General features: G+C 37.4%; 3 protein-coding genes across 3 annotated transcripts; all 3 read left to right on the plus strand.

Annotated features, from left to right (window-relative positions):
• Positions 11,022-12,866, plus strand: LOC104753628 (oligopeptide transporter 9-like). The gene is made up of 4 exons (XM_019230842.1): positions 11,022-11,602; positions 11,721-11,982; positions 12,333-12,515; positions 12,591-12,866. The coding sequence occupies exons 1-4, from the start codon at positions 11,022-11,024 to the stop codon at positions 12,864-12,866; spliced, it is 1,302 nt and encodes a 433-aa protein (XP_019086387.1).
• LOC109128845 (oligopeptide transporter 9-like) lies at positions 12,930-14,509 on the plus strand. The gene is made up of 3 exons (XM_019235962.1): positions 12,930-13,184; positions 13,535-13,717; positions 13,794-14,509. Exons 1-3 carry the CDS (start codon positions 12,969-12,971, stop codon positions 14,412-14,414), a joined length of 1,020 nt encoding a protein of 339 aa, XP_019091507.1. The 5' UTR covers positions 12,930-12,968; the 3' UTR covers positions 14,415-14,509.
• LOC104728622 (oligopeptide transporter 8) lies at positions 15,879-18,716 on the plus strand. The gene is made up of 6 exons (XM_010447584.1): positions 15,879-16,364; positions 16,453-16,550; positions 16,632-16,831; positions 17,115-17,746; positions 17,834-18,016; positions 18,102-18,716. Exons 1-6 carry the CDS (start codon positions 15,879-15,881, stop codon positions 18,714-18,716), a joined length of 2,214 nt encoding a protein of 737 aa, XP_010445886.1.

The raw sequence follows: 18,726 nt of genomic DNA on the forward strand, positions 1-18,726 counted from the left end.
TTCTGTAAATTAATAAATTCTTCCGGTCCGGAGTTGGACCGATGTAAAAAATGATATATTTCGATAAATTAATAAGATAATATTTTTTTTGGAAATCCTATGTAAAAATATGGTCTCATCAATATCATAAATTAATAATCATAAAAAGATTAATATATATATATATATATATATATATATATCTAAGAAAATCTAGTGAAATATGATTATTGTTTGCGTATTCTTGAATTTGCATTCTTATTGGAGCTTATCTCTAATTTTTTTCATTGTCGTCTTTTCAAATTGCATCAAAAAATTGTGAAGGGTTCTAAATATGATAATTGCTTCTTTATATGTAACTTGTTCTAAAATTACCGCAATATCTTATTCGACTTCATCATTACCGTGGATGATACTAGTAACAATTTCTTCTAAACTCTAAATTTTTAACTTCTATCATTTACCTAAACTCTAAACTTAGCAATTATGATAGACAAGATTATAAATTAAGATTTTTAAAAAAATATGAATGATAACAAAAGTATCTTATTTTATAATATAAAATTTTCAAAATTATGAAAATTAAAAATCTCTTCATAAATTAATAAAATATTAATTATTAATTTATCAATAAATTAAAACCTCTATAAATTAATAAAATTTCATGGTCCCGACTTTATTAATTTATAGAGGTTTTACTGTAAATGAGATGTTTGGTCGAATGGTTAACTAGCTTTAGAACAAATAGAAACGCAAATATGAACCAATCAGAAAGGAATAAAAAGGATAGTTGCTTCACAATTCTTGTAAGTTGTAACGTTGAACAGAGAATGAGCCACGTAGTCATAAAATTTGGTCAACGACATCGGAGAGTCTCCTTCGACCTTTATTATTTATTTTTTGCTATTCAGTGAGATTATTGTAATGGGCGATTTAGTGGCATACTGAATGATGTCATCATAGTAATTTAGGTCATACTTGAGGGGTTTACTAGGTGGGATACTGATGATTTCGAGGGCACTGTTGCTTTGAGTAGATGTATGACAATCTCGTACTACTTATAATCTTATCATTCACCAAAATCAAGGTCACTTTTTCTTTACAATATAATTCTTTCTTCAAAGTCAATATGAATACTAGCAATGAACAATGAGTTATTGACCGTGTACGTAGATTGTGTTATAAGTTATAACTATCAAATTCCACAACAACCAGGTGTTATAGTTTGACCCGTCTACCTCGAGTTGATTAGCGTTTTTAAACAGATGAGTCACAATTTATTTCGAGCTTAGTTAACGTTTCCATAAATCCTGACTGTTGATCTAACTTAGAGACTGATCAGTGTGACAAATTAATTCCGACGACATGCATATCCGATCCTAACTGTTAGTAGGGTTGGATAGATACATGGTTTTGTATCTGAGTTAGTAAAGTTCGTCAGAAAACAAATCTTGCGTTTATTATGTCGGTCTGGGGTTAAACTGTGTATCTTACATATATCATTTAAAATAATAAGAGTCATATTGAAACTCAAACTCAAACAATATATGAGTATTTATTTTGCTTGTTGGAATGGATTAAGCAATCCAACCCGAATTAACCGCTTCCGTTAGTGCATGTCAGTGAGCTACAGTATATTGTAGAATCCATTGTATACGATGGAAGTTAGGTTCAAACTGAAAATGTGTAGACATGCATCAATCAAAATACTAAGAGCGTGGGACAAGAAGTTGATGGAAGTTAGGTTTAAATTCAACACGACTCAAAATCCAAGACAACTGGACAAATAAACTCAAGACAGTTGTTAAAAACTTAAACTTAAGGAAATTAAATGTAGAAAAGAAGCCAGCCTGCTACGGTTTGGTCCATGCATGCATATGAGCAGTGAAAACGGGTACGCGGAAGGACCACGTACGGGATGTTATGGACTTGCGATGGAAGTAGGTTTCTAATTAGAACATATACCTCGACTTAAGTGAAGAAATTATAGGATCCACATTTTAAATGAAGAAGATAAGTCTATGACTCTTGTTATTATTTTCTCCTTAAAGCCTTAGTTACAACATAGTTCATATTTATACTATGAGGATTAGGTTTAACAAGTCACCTCAGCTTCCAAACCCTTAGAATCTATTGGTTAACACTATTTCCTGATTGGAACATTTGTGATTGCTTTTGAGGCATTGCTTGACAGCTTCTTCATCTAGATTCTTCTTCTCTTTATCTTGTTTTGTAGGTGGGCTTGAGACTTTCTTATTGGGCTCTGATTTCTTGTTATCGGATTTATGCTTAGTGGGCTCTGCATTCTTCTCAACAAGTTTGGGCTTCCAAACTAACTCCGGCCCACTATCCTTTTGCTTTGTCTTCTTGTTGTCTGAACCAAAAGAGAATTCCTCTAGGGTTTTCAATTCTCTTTTGTTGTCTGTATTGTACTTTGCCGAGGAATGAACCTCCGATCTTTTCTCTGACTCAGATCGTCTATTAGCCCCCCGCAAACTTGGCGTAGGTGGCACAACGACGCCGAGTTTGGACCGAAGCGAAGCAAAAGGCCCTGGTGGAAGAGATTTGGTGAAAATATCGGCGATCTGAAACTGATTGCTGATATGAGTGACAACAATGTTCCCAAGAGCAACCTGTTCCCGAACATAGTGGTAGTGAGTCAAGAAGTGTTTGGTTCGCTTGTGAAAGGCAGGATTCGCCGAGAGATAGACGGCGGAGAGGTTGTCGCAGTACAGATCCGGAGTGCGAAGCAGAGGGATCCCCAGCTCCTTCATAATCTTACAAAGCCAGGTAATTTCTGACGCCGCCTCAGACATAGCTCTATATTCTGCCTCTGTCGAGCTTTTTGAGACAGTGTTTTGTTTTTGCGATTGCCATGAGATAATGTTACTACCCAAGTAGGTACAGAAACCTCCTGTCGATCGACTTGTAGACTTACAGCCTCCATAGTCACTGACGCTATAAACTTGGAGACGAAAGTCTGTGTTTTTGTTGAATGAAATCCCCATTGTGACTGTCCCTCTAATGTATCTAAGAATTCTTTTCAGCAGATGGAAGTCAGATACTGTCGGAGCATGCATACGCTGACAGACAAAGTTCACCGCGAACTGGATGTCTGGACGGGTCAGAGTAAGATATTGGAGCTTACCTGCTAAGCTTCGAAAGTAGGTGGGGTTTTCAAAGAGAGGTTGCGAAGGTTTGATCTGTCCAAGTGTTTGTGGCAGAGGAGTTGGCATTGTGGCACACTCGGACATTCCTGCAACTGCAAGTAGATCCTCAACATACTTTTGTTGCGAGAGGAACAAACCACCGGGATGGAAATGAGCCTGAATTCCTAGAAAATAGCTAAGTTGTCCCAAATCTTTCATCCTGAACTGTTTATTTAACTCACTAAGTAATGTTTCTAACGCTTGTGAGTTGTTTCCAGTTATAGCCATGTCATCTACGTACAGGAGCAGGAAGATAATGTCCTTTCCCTTGAAGTAGTAGAACAAGGATGGATCAGACTTGCTGCAGCAAAAACCAAACTCAAGGAGAAAGGTACTAAATTTGTCAAACCAAGCCCTCGGTGCTTGCTTTAGACCGTAGAGAGCTTTGTGTAAGTGACATACATAGTCTGGTTTTGCAGGGTCAACAAAGCCAGCTGGTTGAGTCATGTAGACCGTTTCTGTCAAGTCACCATGCAAGAAGGCATTCTTCACATCCATTTGTTTGATGTCCCAGCCCATAACCGTTGCTGCATGAAGAACAGATCTTACTGTTGCTGTTCTCACAACTGGACTGTAAGTCTCAAGGTAATCTATGCCTTCTTCCTGGTCATATCCCTTTGCTACTATTCGTGCTTTTAACTTGTCAAGAGAACCATCTGCATTGAGCTTTGTTCTAAAAACCCACTTACTACCCAATACGTGCATCTCAGGAGTTCGAGGAACAAGAGTCCAGGTTCCTGCCTCTTTGCAGTTACCGTATTCTTCTCCCATGGCTCCATTCCAGCCTGGATGCTTGAGGGCAGCACTGACCGTTCTAGGTTCAGGGTTGGATACTTTTGAGGTGAGTAAAACGTATCTTGGGTTAGGTTTTCTTATTCCTGCTTTTGCTCTTGTAACCATCTTGTGACCTGGTGTTGAAACAGGTGTGCGTATAGGAGAAGGGTCTTCAATCAGTTCGTTGACTTGAGTGGATTCATGAGGAGCTGTTTCAATGATATTGTCAGTCATTACAGTGTCAGTCGAGACTGAAGGAGATGCACTGGCAGAGTCATCCTCGGAGTGAGAAGATGAAGGAGAGCAGTTGCCTATAGGAACAGGGTCAGAGCCTGCCGTACACCCAATACTCTCCTTATCAACCACAAGAGGTGAGACTGCAGTCATCAAAGGTGGAAAATCTTGTTCATTGTAAGTGAACTGAGCTGACTGAGGATGGGGAAATGTCCCATTGACAACATTTGATTCGATTGAAGACTTCTCTTGTATTTCTGCAGGTTTCTGACTGGTGAAACTTTTGTTCCAGGCTTGCAGAAGTGGTGTGCACAAGGTTTGCGTAGAGGAGGATACATTGTGAAACGGAAATTCCTGTTCAGCAAACAAGACATGTCGACTTATGAAGACACGCCCAGTAGAGACAAGTAAGCACCTATACCCTTTATATTTTTCATTATACCCAAGAAATACACACTTCAAAGACCTTGGATCAAACTTGTTATGAGCGTAGTCTCGAAGTGTAGGATAGCAAGCACAGCCAAACACTCTTAATGATGTGTAGTCTAGCTTTTGACCGTGCAGGACCTCATAGGGACTGCGATGATCAGGGAGAGTAGAGGTTGGCAGTAGATTGACAAGGAAGTTAGCTGTGAAGAAAGCTTCAACCCAGTATCGATAAGGTACTCTGCTCTTGCACATCATTGCTAATCCTAGTTCAATTAGGTGCCTGTGTTTTCGTTCTGCTAGACCGTTTTGTTGTGGTGTGTGGGGGCATGAGATTAACTGTTGAATCCCATTTTGTTGAAGATGACTCAGAAACTTAGTACTTACGAATTCTCCACCACCATCACATTGAAAACTGCCAATTTTATTCTGAAACTGATTTTCTACTAGAGCTTGAAACGTAGTGAACACAGAAAAGAAGTCTGATTTAAACTTAAGTGGATACAACCAGCAGAAGCGAGAGAAGTTATCTATGAAAATGACATAGTACTGAAATCCTTGCACTGACTTTATTGGTGCAGGTCCCCATAGGTCGCAGTGAATGCGTTGAAGAGGCCTTGAAGTAGTCGTGCTTGAAGGAGAGAAAGGTAATCTAGTGCTTTTCCCAAACTGACATGCTTCACAGATGCCATTGGAGCCTTTATTAATAACTATTGACTTTATTGCAGATAACTTCTGAAGGACTTGTTGACTTGGATGCCCCAACCTCAAGTGCCACACATCTTCAGAAGCTGAGTGTTGTCGAGAGGAGTAGAGAGCTGAGTGATGAACCTGAGAATCCTTCAGAGTGTAGAGACCTTCGTTACTGTTGTTTCCCAGAGCCAGAAGCTTCTTTGTTGCCTTATCAAGAATTTCAACATGATCATCATCGAAGTTAACAGAGCATGGATTATCCCTGGTAAGTTTCGAAACAGATAACAAAGATTTTGCAATGTCAGGGCAGACTAAAACATCTTTTAGAGTTAGCTTACCTGAGCTTACTGGCAGACTGGTTGATCCCGTGTGAGTGATGGGCAGAAAATCTCCATTACCAACCATGACAGCATCTGACCCAACGTATGGACTTGACTGTTGCAGGTTGTGGTGAGAGTTGGTGATATGAGAGGTGGAACCGGAGTCAGGAACCCATTCATTGCCAGAGTGATCAGTGACATCAGTAATACGCATAGCGGTTAAGGCCAGTGGGAGCTCCTCTTGACGGTAGCTGTTGTTGTATCGATGCCAACAGGACAAAGCAGGATGACCCGGTTTTTCACAGATTTGACAGATGACTCTGGTTTCTGAGTTCGAGGGGCTACCAGATCCTTGAGTAATTTGCTGATGGAAGCCTCTGCCTTTTGTGGTAAAACCTCCACGACCTCTTGAACCACCAGAGCGACCATTGCCTCTTCCTCGACCAGAGTAGTTGGTGAAGAAGGCTAAGTGAGAGGAAACATCAACCGAGGTGTTGTAGGTGGATAGTCTATCAGCAAAGGTAATCAACCGAGAGGCCACATCATCAAAGGTAGGAGATGGTTGAAGATCAATCATGCCTTCAACTGACACTTTCACAGGCTCATATTCTCTTCCTAACCCTTTTAATGCAGCAAAAATTTTCATCTTTTCAGGGACAGGACTACCTATGGACGCTAGCTGCTCACAGACATTCTTGATGTCTCTCAGGTAATCACTCATAGTTTTATCTTTTATCTCAGACCCTTGTAGTTACCTTGCAGTTCAAAGAGGCGAGAAGAAGATACCTTGTTGAAATGATTCGCTAGAGCTAACCACAACTCTTGAGATGTCTTGGTGCCAGATACTTCTGCTAGAATATCTTCGGAGAGAGAGCCAAGTAGCCACGAACGCACAATTCTGTCTGCTCGAAACCACTCACCGTAGTCTGGATTTGGAACGGTTGTGACTTTGCTTGTCTGAAGAGATACTGGAATCACCTCAGGTGGAGCAGGAAGACCACCATTGATGAAACCAAGTAAGTTTTGCCCAGATAGGAAAGATTCAAACTGCTCTTTCCAAGAAATGTAGTTTTTCTGTGTTAGTTTGAGAGTAACACAGTTTGTGATGTTCAAAGCAGGAAAAGAGTAGAGATCCATGGATGGATTAACCAAGGATCTACTGTGCTCTGATACCATGAAGAAATTATAGGATCCACATTTTAAATGAAGAAGATAAGTCTATGACTCTTGTTATTATTTTCTCCTTAAAGCCTTAGTTACAACATAGTTCATATTTATACTATGAGGATTAGGTTTAACAAGTCACCTCAGCCTCCAAACCCTTGAATCTATTGGTCAACACTATTTCCTGATTGGAACATTTGTGATTGCTTTTGAGGCATTGCTTGACAGCTTCTTCATCTAGATTCTTCTTCTCTTTATCTTGTTTTGTAGGTGGACTTGAGACTTTNTGAAGAAATTATAGGATCCACATTTTAAATGAAGAAGATAAGTCTATGACTCTTGTTATTATTTTCTCCTTAAAGCCTTAGTTACAACATAGTTCATATTTATACTATGAGGATTAGGTTTAACAAGTCACCTCAGCCTCCAAACCCTAGAATCTATTGGTCAACACTATTTCCTGATTGGAACATTTGTGATTGCTTTTGAGGCATTGCTTGACAGCTTCTTCATCTAGATTCTTCTTCTCTTTATCTTGTTTTGTAGGTGGACTTGAGACTTTCTTATTGGGCTCTGATTTCTTGTTATCGGATTTATGCTTAGTGGGCTCTGCATTCTTCTCAACAAGTTTGGGCTTCCAAACTAACTCCGGCCCACTATCCTTTTGCTTTGTCTTCTTGTTGTCTGAACCAAAAGAGAATTCCTCTAGAGTTTTCAATTCTCTTTTGTTGTCTGTATTGTACTTTGCCGAGGAATGAACCTCCGATCTTTTCTCTGACTCAGATCGTCTGTTATTAAGAACTCAAGACAGATCTATTTTGTACTTTGGTCTTTGGAATTTGTGCCTTCCCTTTTTTGTGATTCTTCTCGAACCAACCAACATGCCTACTTTAAGATTTATTCTAATTAGTTTGCACGAACATAAACGATTATTTTGCATTGAGCTTTTTATGTAATAAGAACAAAGAATTGGTACAGATAAAATTTTGGTTCGAACTTACACGACCACTCAATATATGTAATGTAGAAGGATTCATAATATTGAATATACTATCCAAGCTAGAGATGGATGATATACAAGAATCGTTTTCAATGACAAATAGCCATCAAATGATTAATTTCACCTGTAAAGCGACAAAAACATTACTCTACAAAATACTTCTAAAATTTGAATTTAAAGATTGGATATAATTTGGTCGACAGATAGATATAAGACGAACAAAAGAAGATTTCATCTGGAGAGGATTTGACAATTATGATGAAAGAAACATTCTGTACTAGATATACTCTTAAACCATCTAATCTCTTGATTTTTTTTTAATTGAGACATCGGCAAAAACAAAACAAAAAAGAAGTAAATGTTAACAAACATTCTTTATGATCCTACTTTTTTTTTTTAATATATATATATAAGAGATTTCTCAGATGAAAAATGACAAAAAAAAAAGGAAAGAGAGAAGTGGTCACATCTCTTATGGGCTGTAACATTGGTCCTGATAATTAAAACGCATTTGGGGTATTAGTGAATTAATGAGAGGAAAAGAGTCATTGCAGCCTGCGGAAAGGACCACCCCACTGGTCACCGTGTGGGCACGATTTAGCTGTGGCCTTTCATCTCAACATCATCACACTACTCTATTATGTAATTATCGCAACAACTGTCTTTGTCTTTGATCATCTCTGTACGTCCCACTAAATAATATGTGGGACTACATCAGTTTTTACCGTACGAAAATATCAGAACAAAGCAACAACAACAAAATAAAGTAAAAAAAAAAGAAAAAGTCAATGTCTGTACTTTGGTTGGTTAATTTTGTGTCTGTGGGTTGTGGGGATAACATATTTTAGAATCTATTTGATATTTTTTTAAAATACAAAAAAATGAGTTTAACTTCGTTTAATTATAGATTGTTGTGCTTATCAATCATTAAATTACTAGTAAGAATAATAGAGTTTGATTTTAGTATTTGGTTCATATTTGATGATAATCACAAATATCTTAGGAAATTTATTGACGGGCCTAATTGATAAACTACATGCAAGGTCTATATTTGGATATAAGGTCCAATTAAAATCCAGAAATAAACGATTTATTCTTGTGTTATCCACTAGGAAATTTTTGTTTAATTGCCTTCAAGTGTTTATGCACTTAACTCTCCTGTTTCATGTTTCAAAGTGTTGGCGTTTCCTCTTGTTTTTAATTATATGATTGAACTTGTCTTTTTGCTATATATGTTGTAAGAATTCTGAATCGAGATAATTACTCTTTAACGAGATCGATATTATTGATTTGAAAAATCTAGTATTCTGTTATAATAAGAAAATAAATACATCTTCGTTTAGGGGATAATGAATTTTATAAGAAAAAACAATTTTGTGACACTTTTTTTCTTCCAAATATATATTTTTTTTTGGTGAGACTTTTTTCTTCCAAATATATTGCCAGGCCTGGTGGCCATGGAATTGGGTTTTAGCTTTGATTATTAGATCCCAAACCCAAACAATACGTAACGTTTGATATTTCAGTATCCGACTACTTGAAATTGATATTCCCAAATTGATGTCTAAAGCTACATACACAACTCGTCCACAACATCTTCTTGACTGATTGGTTTTGACCAAAAAAACTGACTGATTGGTCAAAACTGTACTGTAGAGATTTTAAAAACTTATCTAAAAGTTTTAACAAATCAAAGCTTTAGGCAAAACAAAGTTTGATTGGTTCAACTTAAGGACTCTAGATAAAGCATATTTTTCGTTAATTTGTTTCAAAATGATATTTTTTCTACTTCATTTTTTATAATCTCGTCTAGATAATAGGAGATTGGTTAGCAAAATTATCACGGCTTTTACGTATACAAATGAGATTAATGGATAGATTCAATAAGTGAGAATCTTTACTGAATCTTAATCTTTGTTTCACCATTGAAACCCTATAAAATAAAAGATTCACCACATTTTACACAAAACTCATATAATCACAAACACCAAAAAAAAAACACCTCTCGGATCTTTTCAATGGCCGAGATTGTAGAAGACTCGCCCAGAGTCATGGAGATAGAGGAGATAGAAGGAGAGGTTAATGACCTTGACCGTTGCGTGGTGGAGGAGGTTGAGCTAACCGTTCCCAAAACCGATGATCCAACGTTACCGGTTCTCACTTTTAGAATGTGGACTCTAGGTCTTGGTGCGTGTATCATACTCTCGTTCGTAAACCAGTTCTTCTGGTACAGGCAGATGCCATTGACCATAACCGGAATCTCGGCTCAGATCGCGGTGGTGCCGCTCGGTCACCTGATGGCTAAAGTGCTTCCAACAAGANTCCCATCTTCTCAAGTGGGCTTTTCATGGGAAATGGCTCTTCCTATGATATTTTAAGCATCATTGATAATAAGTTTCATCTCAACCGCGAAATCTATGCAAAGACTGGTCCTATTCATATGAGCACTTTCTTTGCAGTCACATATGGGCTAGGGTTTGCTACTTTGTCCGCAACTATTGTCCATGTTTTACTTTTCAACGGAAGGTAACGTGTAACTCAATCAGTTCCTTATAGCTACATTTTACTTCTTTTTTAATCTAAACTAAATGTCTGAAACTAGTCTTGATCGAAGTTATCTAACTAANCCGTTTCTACCGGCTTTTCTCCTTATGATCACTACGCAGGTGATTAACTTTTCTGTGCCGTATTTAATATATAAGCATAAAATGATTTATTTGAAATTTGTATGTTTTAAACAAAAAAAAAGATTATATTTCTCTTTATATATAGATCCTAGACGATAGAGTGATTGATAAATTATAAATAGATAGATAGAGATTTGCGTTGACCATCTCTTAAATTACTAATTAAACTCAACTTTGTCTTATGTAAAGGATAGTTATTGGCTTCGTTTAAAGTTTGTGGTGATTGGTTAGACTAAAACGTGATTACTTGTATTATTTTGAGACTCTTTTGGACATTTGTTACAAAAAAAATGTTTACGTTTGGTGTACTTTTTTCATATATATATATATATTTTTTAACCCACGGAATCTCCTTGTAGTTTCTCGGATTTGGGTGGGCTGGTCTCTTCCGTAAACACCTTGTTGAGCCTGGAGAAATGTGGTGGCCAAGCAATCTAGTTCAAGTGTCTCTCTTCAAGTAATACTCTTTATTTTACATTCATAAAGAAAAACATCTTCATAATTAGTCTTTAACTACTTAATTAGCTCATTAATCATGCATTGTAGTGCCTTGCATGAGAAGGAAAAGAAGAAAAAGGGAGGCATGACCCGAATTCAGTTCTTCCTAATTGTCCTTGTGGCCAGTTTCGCATACTACATTCTCCCCGGTTATCTATTCACAATGATAACTTCCATCTCATGGGTCTGTTGGCTTAGTCCCAAATCGGTTTTAGTCCACCAACTCGGTTCAGGTGAACAAGGTCTTGGTATTGGCGCAATTGGTATTGACTGGGCTACAATTAGTTCTTACTTGGGTAGCCCACTCGCGAGTCCCTTATTCGCTACCATCAATGTAGCCATCGGTTTTGCGGGGATCATGTATGTCGCCACCCCGATTTGTTATTGGCTAAATATATACAAGGCCAAAACATATCCCATCTTCTCAAGTGGGCTTTTCATGGGAAATGGCTCTTCCTATGATATTTTAAGCATCATTGATAATAAGTTTCATCTCAACCGCGAAATCTATGCAAAGACTGGTCCTATTCATATGAGCACTTTCTTTGCAGTCACATATGGGCTAGGGTTTGCTACTTTGTCCGCAACTATTGTCCATGTTTTACTTTTCAACGGAAGGTAACGTGTAACTCAATCAGTTCCTTATAGCTACATTTTACTTCTTTTTTAATCTAAACTAAATGTCTGAAACTAGTCTTGATCGAAGTTATCTAACTAATTTCCTTCTATTTTACAGGGATTTATGGAAACAAACAAGAGGTGCTTTTCAAAGGAACAAGAAAATGGATTTACACACGAGAATCATGAAGAAAAACTATAGGGAAGTTCCCATGTGGTGGTTTTATGTGATCCTCGTACTTAACATTGCGCTCATCATGTTCATCTCTTTCTACTACAATGCAACCGTGCAGCTACCTTGGTGGGGAGTGTTGCTAGCTTGTGCCATTGCCGTCTTCTTCACTCCTCTTATTGGTGTTATCGTAGCCACCACTAATCAGGTACTTACTTAAAACTACATGAAAGTAAAGAAGCAAATTAGTGTTTAAAAATTATTCTTTTCAATTGTGTAGGAAGCATAATAACTATATAAAACATAATCATGAAAATAATTCACACATTCCTCTAAAAAACTGAAAAAAAAAAATGTAAACAAACTTAAAAAAGGAGTTTTATTATTTTTACTTTTTTTTTGTCATAAGATTTTTCTTATTTTTTAGTACTTTCTTTTACAAATCATATTCCATTCATATATGCCTTGTTCATTATCATTGACTAGTTAGAGGCAGCTCTTTATTTTTTCTTTTAGGTAAGTGACAAGTTTATTTTAACAAGGCTTTTATTGCTTTAGGCACCGGGTTTGAACGTCATTACGGAATATGTAATCGGGTATATCTATCCAGAACGTCCGGTTGCGAACATGTGCTTCAAAGTGTATGGATACATCAGCATGACTCAGGCTCTAACATTCATCCAAGACTTCAAACTCGGTCTCTACATGAAGATCCCTCCTAGAAGCATGTTCATGGCACAGGTTATTGCATCTTTGACCATCGTTAATTATTTGTTAAACACAACCTAAATCATATACTAACACAATATTTTTCAGGTGGTTGGGACGCTTGTGGCAGTGATAGTGTACACAGGAACTGCTTGGTGGTTAATGGTAGACATTCCTCATCTATGTGACAAATCTTTGCTTCCTCCAGATAGCGAATGGACCTGTCCGATGGACCGTGTCTTCTTCGATGCTTCTGTGATTTGGGGACTTGTGGGACCACGTAGAATGTTTGGTGACTTAGGGGAATACTCAGCCATAAATTGGTTTTTCCTCGTAGGTGCAATCTGCCCTTTCTTTGTCTGGCTAGCGACCAAAGNAAACTAAATGTCTGAAACTAGTCTTGATCGAAGTTATCTAACTAATTTCCTTCTATTTTACAGGGATTTATGGAAACAAACAAGAGGTGCTTTTCAAAGGAACAAGAAAATGGATTTACACACGAGAATCATGAAGAAAAACTATAGGGAAGTTCCCATGTGGTGGTTTTATGTGATCCTCGTACTTAACATTGCGCTCATCATGTTCATCTCTTTCTACTACAATGCAACCGTGCAGCTACCTTGGTGGGGAGTGTTGCTAGCTTGTGCCATTGCCGTCTTCTTCACTCCTCTTATTGGTGTTATCGTAGCCACCACTAATCAGGTACTTACTTAAAACTACATGAAAGTAAAGAAGCAAATTAGTGTTTAAAAATTATTCTTTTCAATTGTGTAGGAAGCATAATAACTATATAAAACATAATCATGAAAATAATTCACACATTCCTCTAAAAAACTGAAAAAAAAAAATGTAAACAAACTTAAAAAAGGAGTTTTATTATTTTTACTTTTTTTTTGTCATAAGATTTTTCTTATTTTTTAGTACTTTCTTTTACAAATCATATTCCATTCATATATGCCTTGTTCATTATCATTGACTAGTTAGAGGCAGCTCTTTATTTTTTCTTTTAGGTAAGTGACAAGTTTATTTTAACAAGGCTTTTATTGCTTTAGGCACCGGGTTTGAACGTCATTACGGAATATGTAATCGGGTATATCTATCCAGAACGTCCGGTTGCGAACATGTGCTTCAAAGTGTATGGATACATCAGCATGACTCAGGCTCTAACATTCATCCAAGACTTCAAACTCGGTCTCTACATGAAGATCCCTCCTAGAAGCATGTTCATGGCACAGGTTATTGCATCTTTGACCATCGTTAATTATTTGTTAAATCACAACCTAAATCATATACTAACACAATATTTTTCAGGTGGTTGGGACGCTTGTGGCAGTGATAGTGTACACAGGAACTGCTTGGTGGTTAATGGTAGACATTCCTCATCTATGTGACAAATCTTTGCTTCCTCCAGATAGCGAATGGACCTGTCCGATGGACCGTGTCTTCTTCGATGCTTCTGTGATTTGGGGACTTGTGGGACCACGTAGAATGTTCGGTGACTTAGGGGAATACTCAGCCATAAATTGGTTCTTCCTCGTAGGTGCAATTTGTCCTTTCTTTGTCTGGCTAGCGACCAAAGCGTTTCCAGCTCACAAATGGATCTCGAAGATCCATTTTCCAGTCATTTTAGGAGCAACCTCCATGATGCCACCCGCGATGGCGGTTAACTTCACGAGTTGGTGTATTGTGGCATTTGTGTTTGGACACTTTTTGTTTAAGTACAAGAGAGAGTGGTGGAAAAAGTATAACTACGTTCTTTCAGGCGGTTTAGACGCGGGAACTGCTTTTATGACAATACTGATATTCCTATCGCTTGGACGCAAAGGAATTGGATTGTTATGGTGGGGAAACGCTGATGATAGCACAAACTGTAGCCTCGCCTCTTGTCCTACCGCTAAAGGCGTAATGATGCATGGATGTCCTGTTTTCTGACCTTGTCACTTAAATACAAACCCCTTTGATTAGATTTTCTTTCGGAACTAGTTTTTTTTTTTAAATATAAATTTGTTTTGTACATAACTCTACAAAGCTCGAGTATTGGATATCTTTAGAATTATATGTAAATATAAAAATAAAATTTATATGATGGCAATTCATTTTTATTTATAGCCTCTATTGATGATATTTTTAATTGTGCATGAAAATGTATCAACCTTTAGAAATCTTTATCAAGATTTATATCATTAAAACATTATCGTGAGAAAGGTGATTTTAAGTGAAATATATCGAACGAAGAGTTAGGACGAGTAAGTGTAACTTTCTATCTATTTTTAAAATTTAAAATATATTTAATTTTGCATGAAAATGCATGACTGAAAAATTATAATAAAATGACATAATTTCTTGAGAATAAAATAAACAAATAATTAAAAAATAAATACTTTTGATGAAGATTTTGATAATTCAATATTTCAATGCAAGCGTAAAATACATATTTAAATTTTTATTAACTTTCTAGATTATTATAATTATTCTTCTTATTAAGTGTGAAAATTATAATAATGTGAATAATTATTCTTCTTATTAAGTGTAAAATTTATTCTTCTTATTATAAGACAAGTTAAAAGTGTCATTTTAAAATTCTTCTTATTAAGTGTGAAAATTCTAGAAATTAGATTAATAAAGAACCGGTAGAAAATTAATTAGATTTATAGCTAAATACCAAAATTGATGGAAATATCCAAAAGTTTTTTTTGTTTTGTTACAAATGTCAAAGTTAAGCTAAACTAAATCAGTTTTCAAGGTTTTTCGTGTATACAATATTTTTGATATCTGTCTGGTTCTAAAATTTGTAACTCAAACCAATCCGAATCCAATAGTATCCAAATTGAAAGTCTAAAATTATCCGATAGATAATATTTTCTTAAACCCGTTTACCCTAACCCGATCATGTAATACACCAAATAATACCCATATGCCCAGGCCATCTAAAACCATAATAAAGACTTAACAATCCCATGGATTCAGGAAATATGTTTCCCTTGATATTATGTTACAGTCAATAGTAATCTGCAAAAAGCAAAAAAGTCTTATTTGGTTATGTATCCATTGTATATACTTCCTTTTATAAAAAAAAAAATCAGTAAAGATATGGTACCAAAATTAATAAATTAAAATACTATACCCTATATTTCTTCATCCAAAAAAGACAAAAATAAAGAAAAAAAAAATCTGTTTCACTCAGAATCTCACAGATAAATCACACAACCAAAGGAAGCAAAAACCTCTGTCTGTGAGTTTTTTTTTGTTCGTTTGTTTGTTATTTCCTCTGTTTAATTGAGAACACTAAGAACTGTTATAAACACGATCACACTAACACATAAACACAAACCCTTTATTTTTATTGTATTGCAAAGAGACAACAACAGAACATCAATCCTCTATTTCTGACGACCAATGCAAGAAATTACAGAGATAAGATCGGAGTCTGAGTCGGATTCTTATGCCGACGATGAGATAAGTGTAGTTCCAGAAGTGGAACTAACGGTGCCCAAAACGGACGATCCAACTTCACCGACGGTTACATTTAGGATGTGGGTTCTTGGCATAACCGCTTGTGTTCTCTTGTCGTTTCTCAACCAGTTTTTCTGGTACAGAACCAATCCTTTGACCATATCCTCTGTTTCGGCTCAGATTGCTGTTGTTCCCATTGGTCATCTCATGGCTAGAGTTCTTCCGACAAGGAGGTTCTTTGAAGGAACGAGATGGTCTTTCACAATGAATCCTGGTCCGTTTAGTACCAAAGAGCATGTCCTTATAACCGTATTTGCAAACTCAGGCTCAGGTTCTGTTTACGCTAGTCATATTATTAGTGCTGTTAAGCTTTACTACAAGAGAAGGCTTGATTTCTTACCTGCTTTGCTCGTTATGATCACCACTCAGGTAAAAAGTGATTGATTTATATATGTATTGCATTTCTAGGTTTAGAGGTTTGTGAACTGACTTTTTTTCCTGTTTCTTGTGCTACAAGGTATTAGGATTTGGTTGGGCTGGTATGTATAGAAAACATTTAGTTGAGCCTGGTGAGATGTGGTGGCCAATCAATCTCGTTCAAGTGTCTCTCTTTAGGTAATGCTCCCTCTCTAATGATGCTCTGATGTTTTTGATTAAGCATTTTTAAAAATATATCTGATTTTGCATCATACACAGAGCATTGCACGAGAAAGAGAAGAGAACGAAATGGGGGATTAGTCGAAATCAGTTCTTCGTCATCACGCTCATCACTAGTTTCTCCTATTATCTCCTACCTGGTTATCTCTTCACGGTCTTAACCACAGTCTCTTGGCTATGTTGGATTAGCCCTAAATCGATTCTAGTCAACCAGCTCGGTTCAGGGTCAGCGGGTCTAGGTATTGGTTCCTTTGGTCTGGACTGGTCAACCGTCGCGTCATACCTTGGAAGCCCACTCGCTAGCCCTTTTTTTGCCTCTGCAAATATTGCCGTTGGGTTCTTTCTTGTGATGTACGTTATTACACCTCTCTGCTACTACCTAGATATCTACAACGCCAAAACCTTCCCAATCTACTCCGGTAAACTTTTTNTTCACGGTCTTAACCACAGTCTCTTGGCTATGTTGGATTAGCCCTAAATCGATTCTAGTCAACCAGCTCGGTTCAGGGTCAGCGGGTCTAGGTATTGGTTCCTTTGGTCTGGACTGGTCAACCGTCGCGTCATACCTTGGAAGCCCACTCGCTAGCCCTTTTTTTGCTTCTGCAAATATTGCCGTTGGGTTCTTTCTTGTGATGTACGTTATTACACCTCTCTGTTACTACCTAGATATCTACAACGCCAAAACCTTCCCAATCTACTCCGGTAAACTTTTTGTAGCCAGTGGGAAGGAATACGATGTAAGAAGCATCATCGATGCCAATTTCCGCCTCGATCATAAGGCTTACGCAGAGACCGGACCAGTCCACATGAGCACTTTCTTTGCCGTGACCTATGGACTAGGTTTTGCAACCTTGACTGCTAGTGTTGTCCATGTCCTACTTTTCAACGGCAAAGATCTTTGGAATCAAACCAAAGGAGCCTTAGGGAAAAACAAGAAAATTGATATACATACAAAGATCATGAAGAGGAATTATAAAGAAGTTCCTCTTTGGTGGTTTCTTTGTATTTTTGCTGTGAATCTTGCAGTTATTATCTTCATATGTATCTACTATGAGTCACAGATTCAGCTTCCATGGTGGGGAGCTTTCTTGGCTTGTTTGATAGCTATCTTCTTCACTCCTCTCGTTGGTGTCATCATGGCCACTACTAACCAGGTTAGAAGAAAGATACACCCGTTTAATAACTTGGCTTCACGATCCGGTTATGATCATTAAATCGTGTTTCTGTTTTTTATTTTGTAGGCTCCGGGTCTGAACATTATCACCGAATACATAATTGGGTATGCATATCCAGAGAGACCAGTTGCTAACATATGCTTCAAGACTTACGGATACATCAGCATGTCTCAATCTTTGACTTTCCTCGCTGATTTGAAGCTTGGAACTTACATGAAGATCCCACCAAGAACCATGTTCATGGCACAGGCAAGTATTCATAGTTTTATGTGTATGTGTCACATAAATCTCTCAAAAAGATAAACACTTGACAAGTTTGTTGTTGTTTTCACAGGTTGTGGGGACTTTAGTAGCAGTATTCGTTTACGCATTTACAGCTTGGTGGCTAATGGCAGAAATCCCAAATATCTGTGACACTTCTCTGCTTCCACCAGGAAGTCAATGGACTTGCCCAACTGATCGAGTCTTCTTCGACGCGTCAGTGATTTGGGGACTCGTGGGACCAAGAAGAGTGTTTGGTAATCTTGGAGAATACTCAAACATAAACTGGTTTTTTGTAGGAGGTGCAATAGCTCCAGCATTGGTCTACTTAGCCACAAGACTCTTTCCAAACAGGAAATGGATCTCAATGATTCACATCCCTGTTCTTATTGGAGCCACGGCTATAATGCCACCAGCTTCTGCGGTTAACTTCACGAGCTGGCTCATATTGGCGTTTGTGTTTGGACATTTCGTGTTTAAGTACAGAAGAGAGTGGTGGCAGAGGTATAACTATGTTCTGTCTGGAGGAATGGATGCAGGAACTGGATTTATGTCTGTGCTTTTGTTTCTTGCGTTGCAACGTAGTGAGATTGCTATTGACTGGTGGGGAAACTCTGGTGAAGGTTGTTCTGTTGCTAAATGTCCGACGGCTAAAGGTGTTATTGTTCATGGTTGTCCTGTTTTCTAAACTAAGATTC

This window comes from Camelina sativa, chromosome 2, assembly GCF_000633955.1.
Source record: "Camelina sativa cultivar DH55 chromosome 2, Cs, whole genome shotgun sequence".
NCBI lineage: Eukaryota > Viridiplantae > Streptophyta > Magnoliopsida > Brassicales > Brassicaceae > Camelina > Camelina sativa.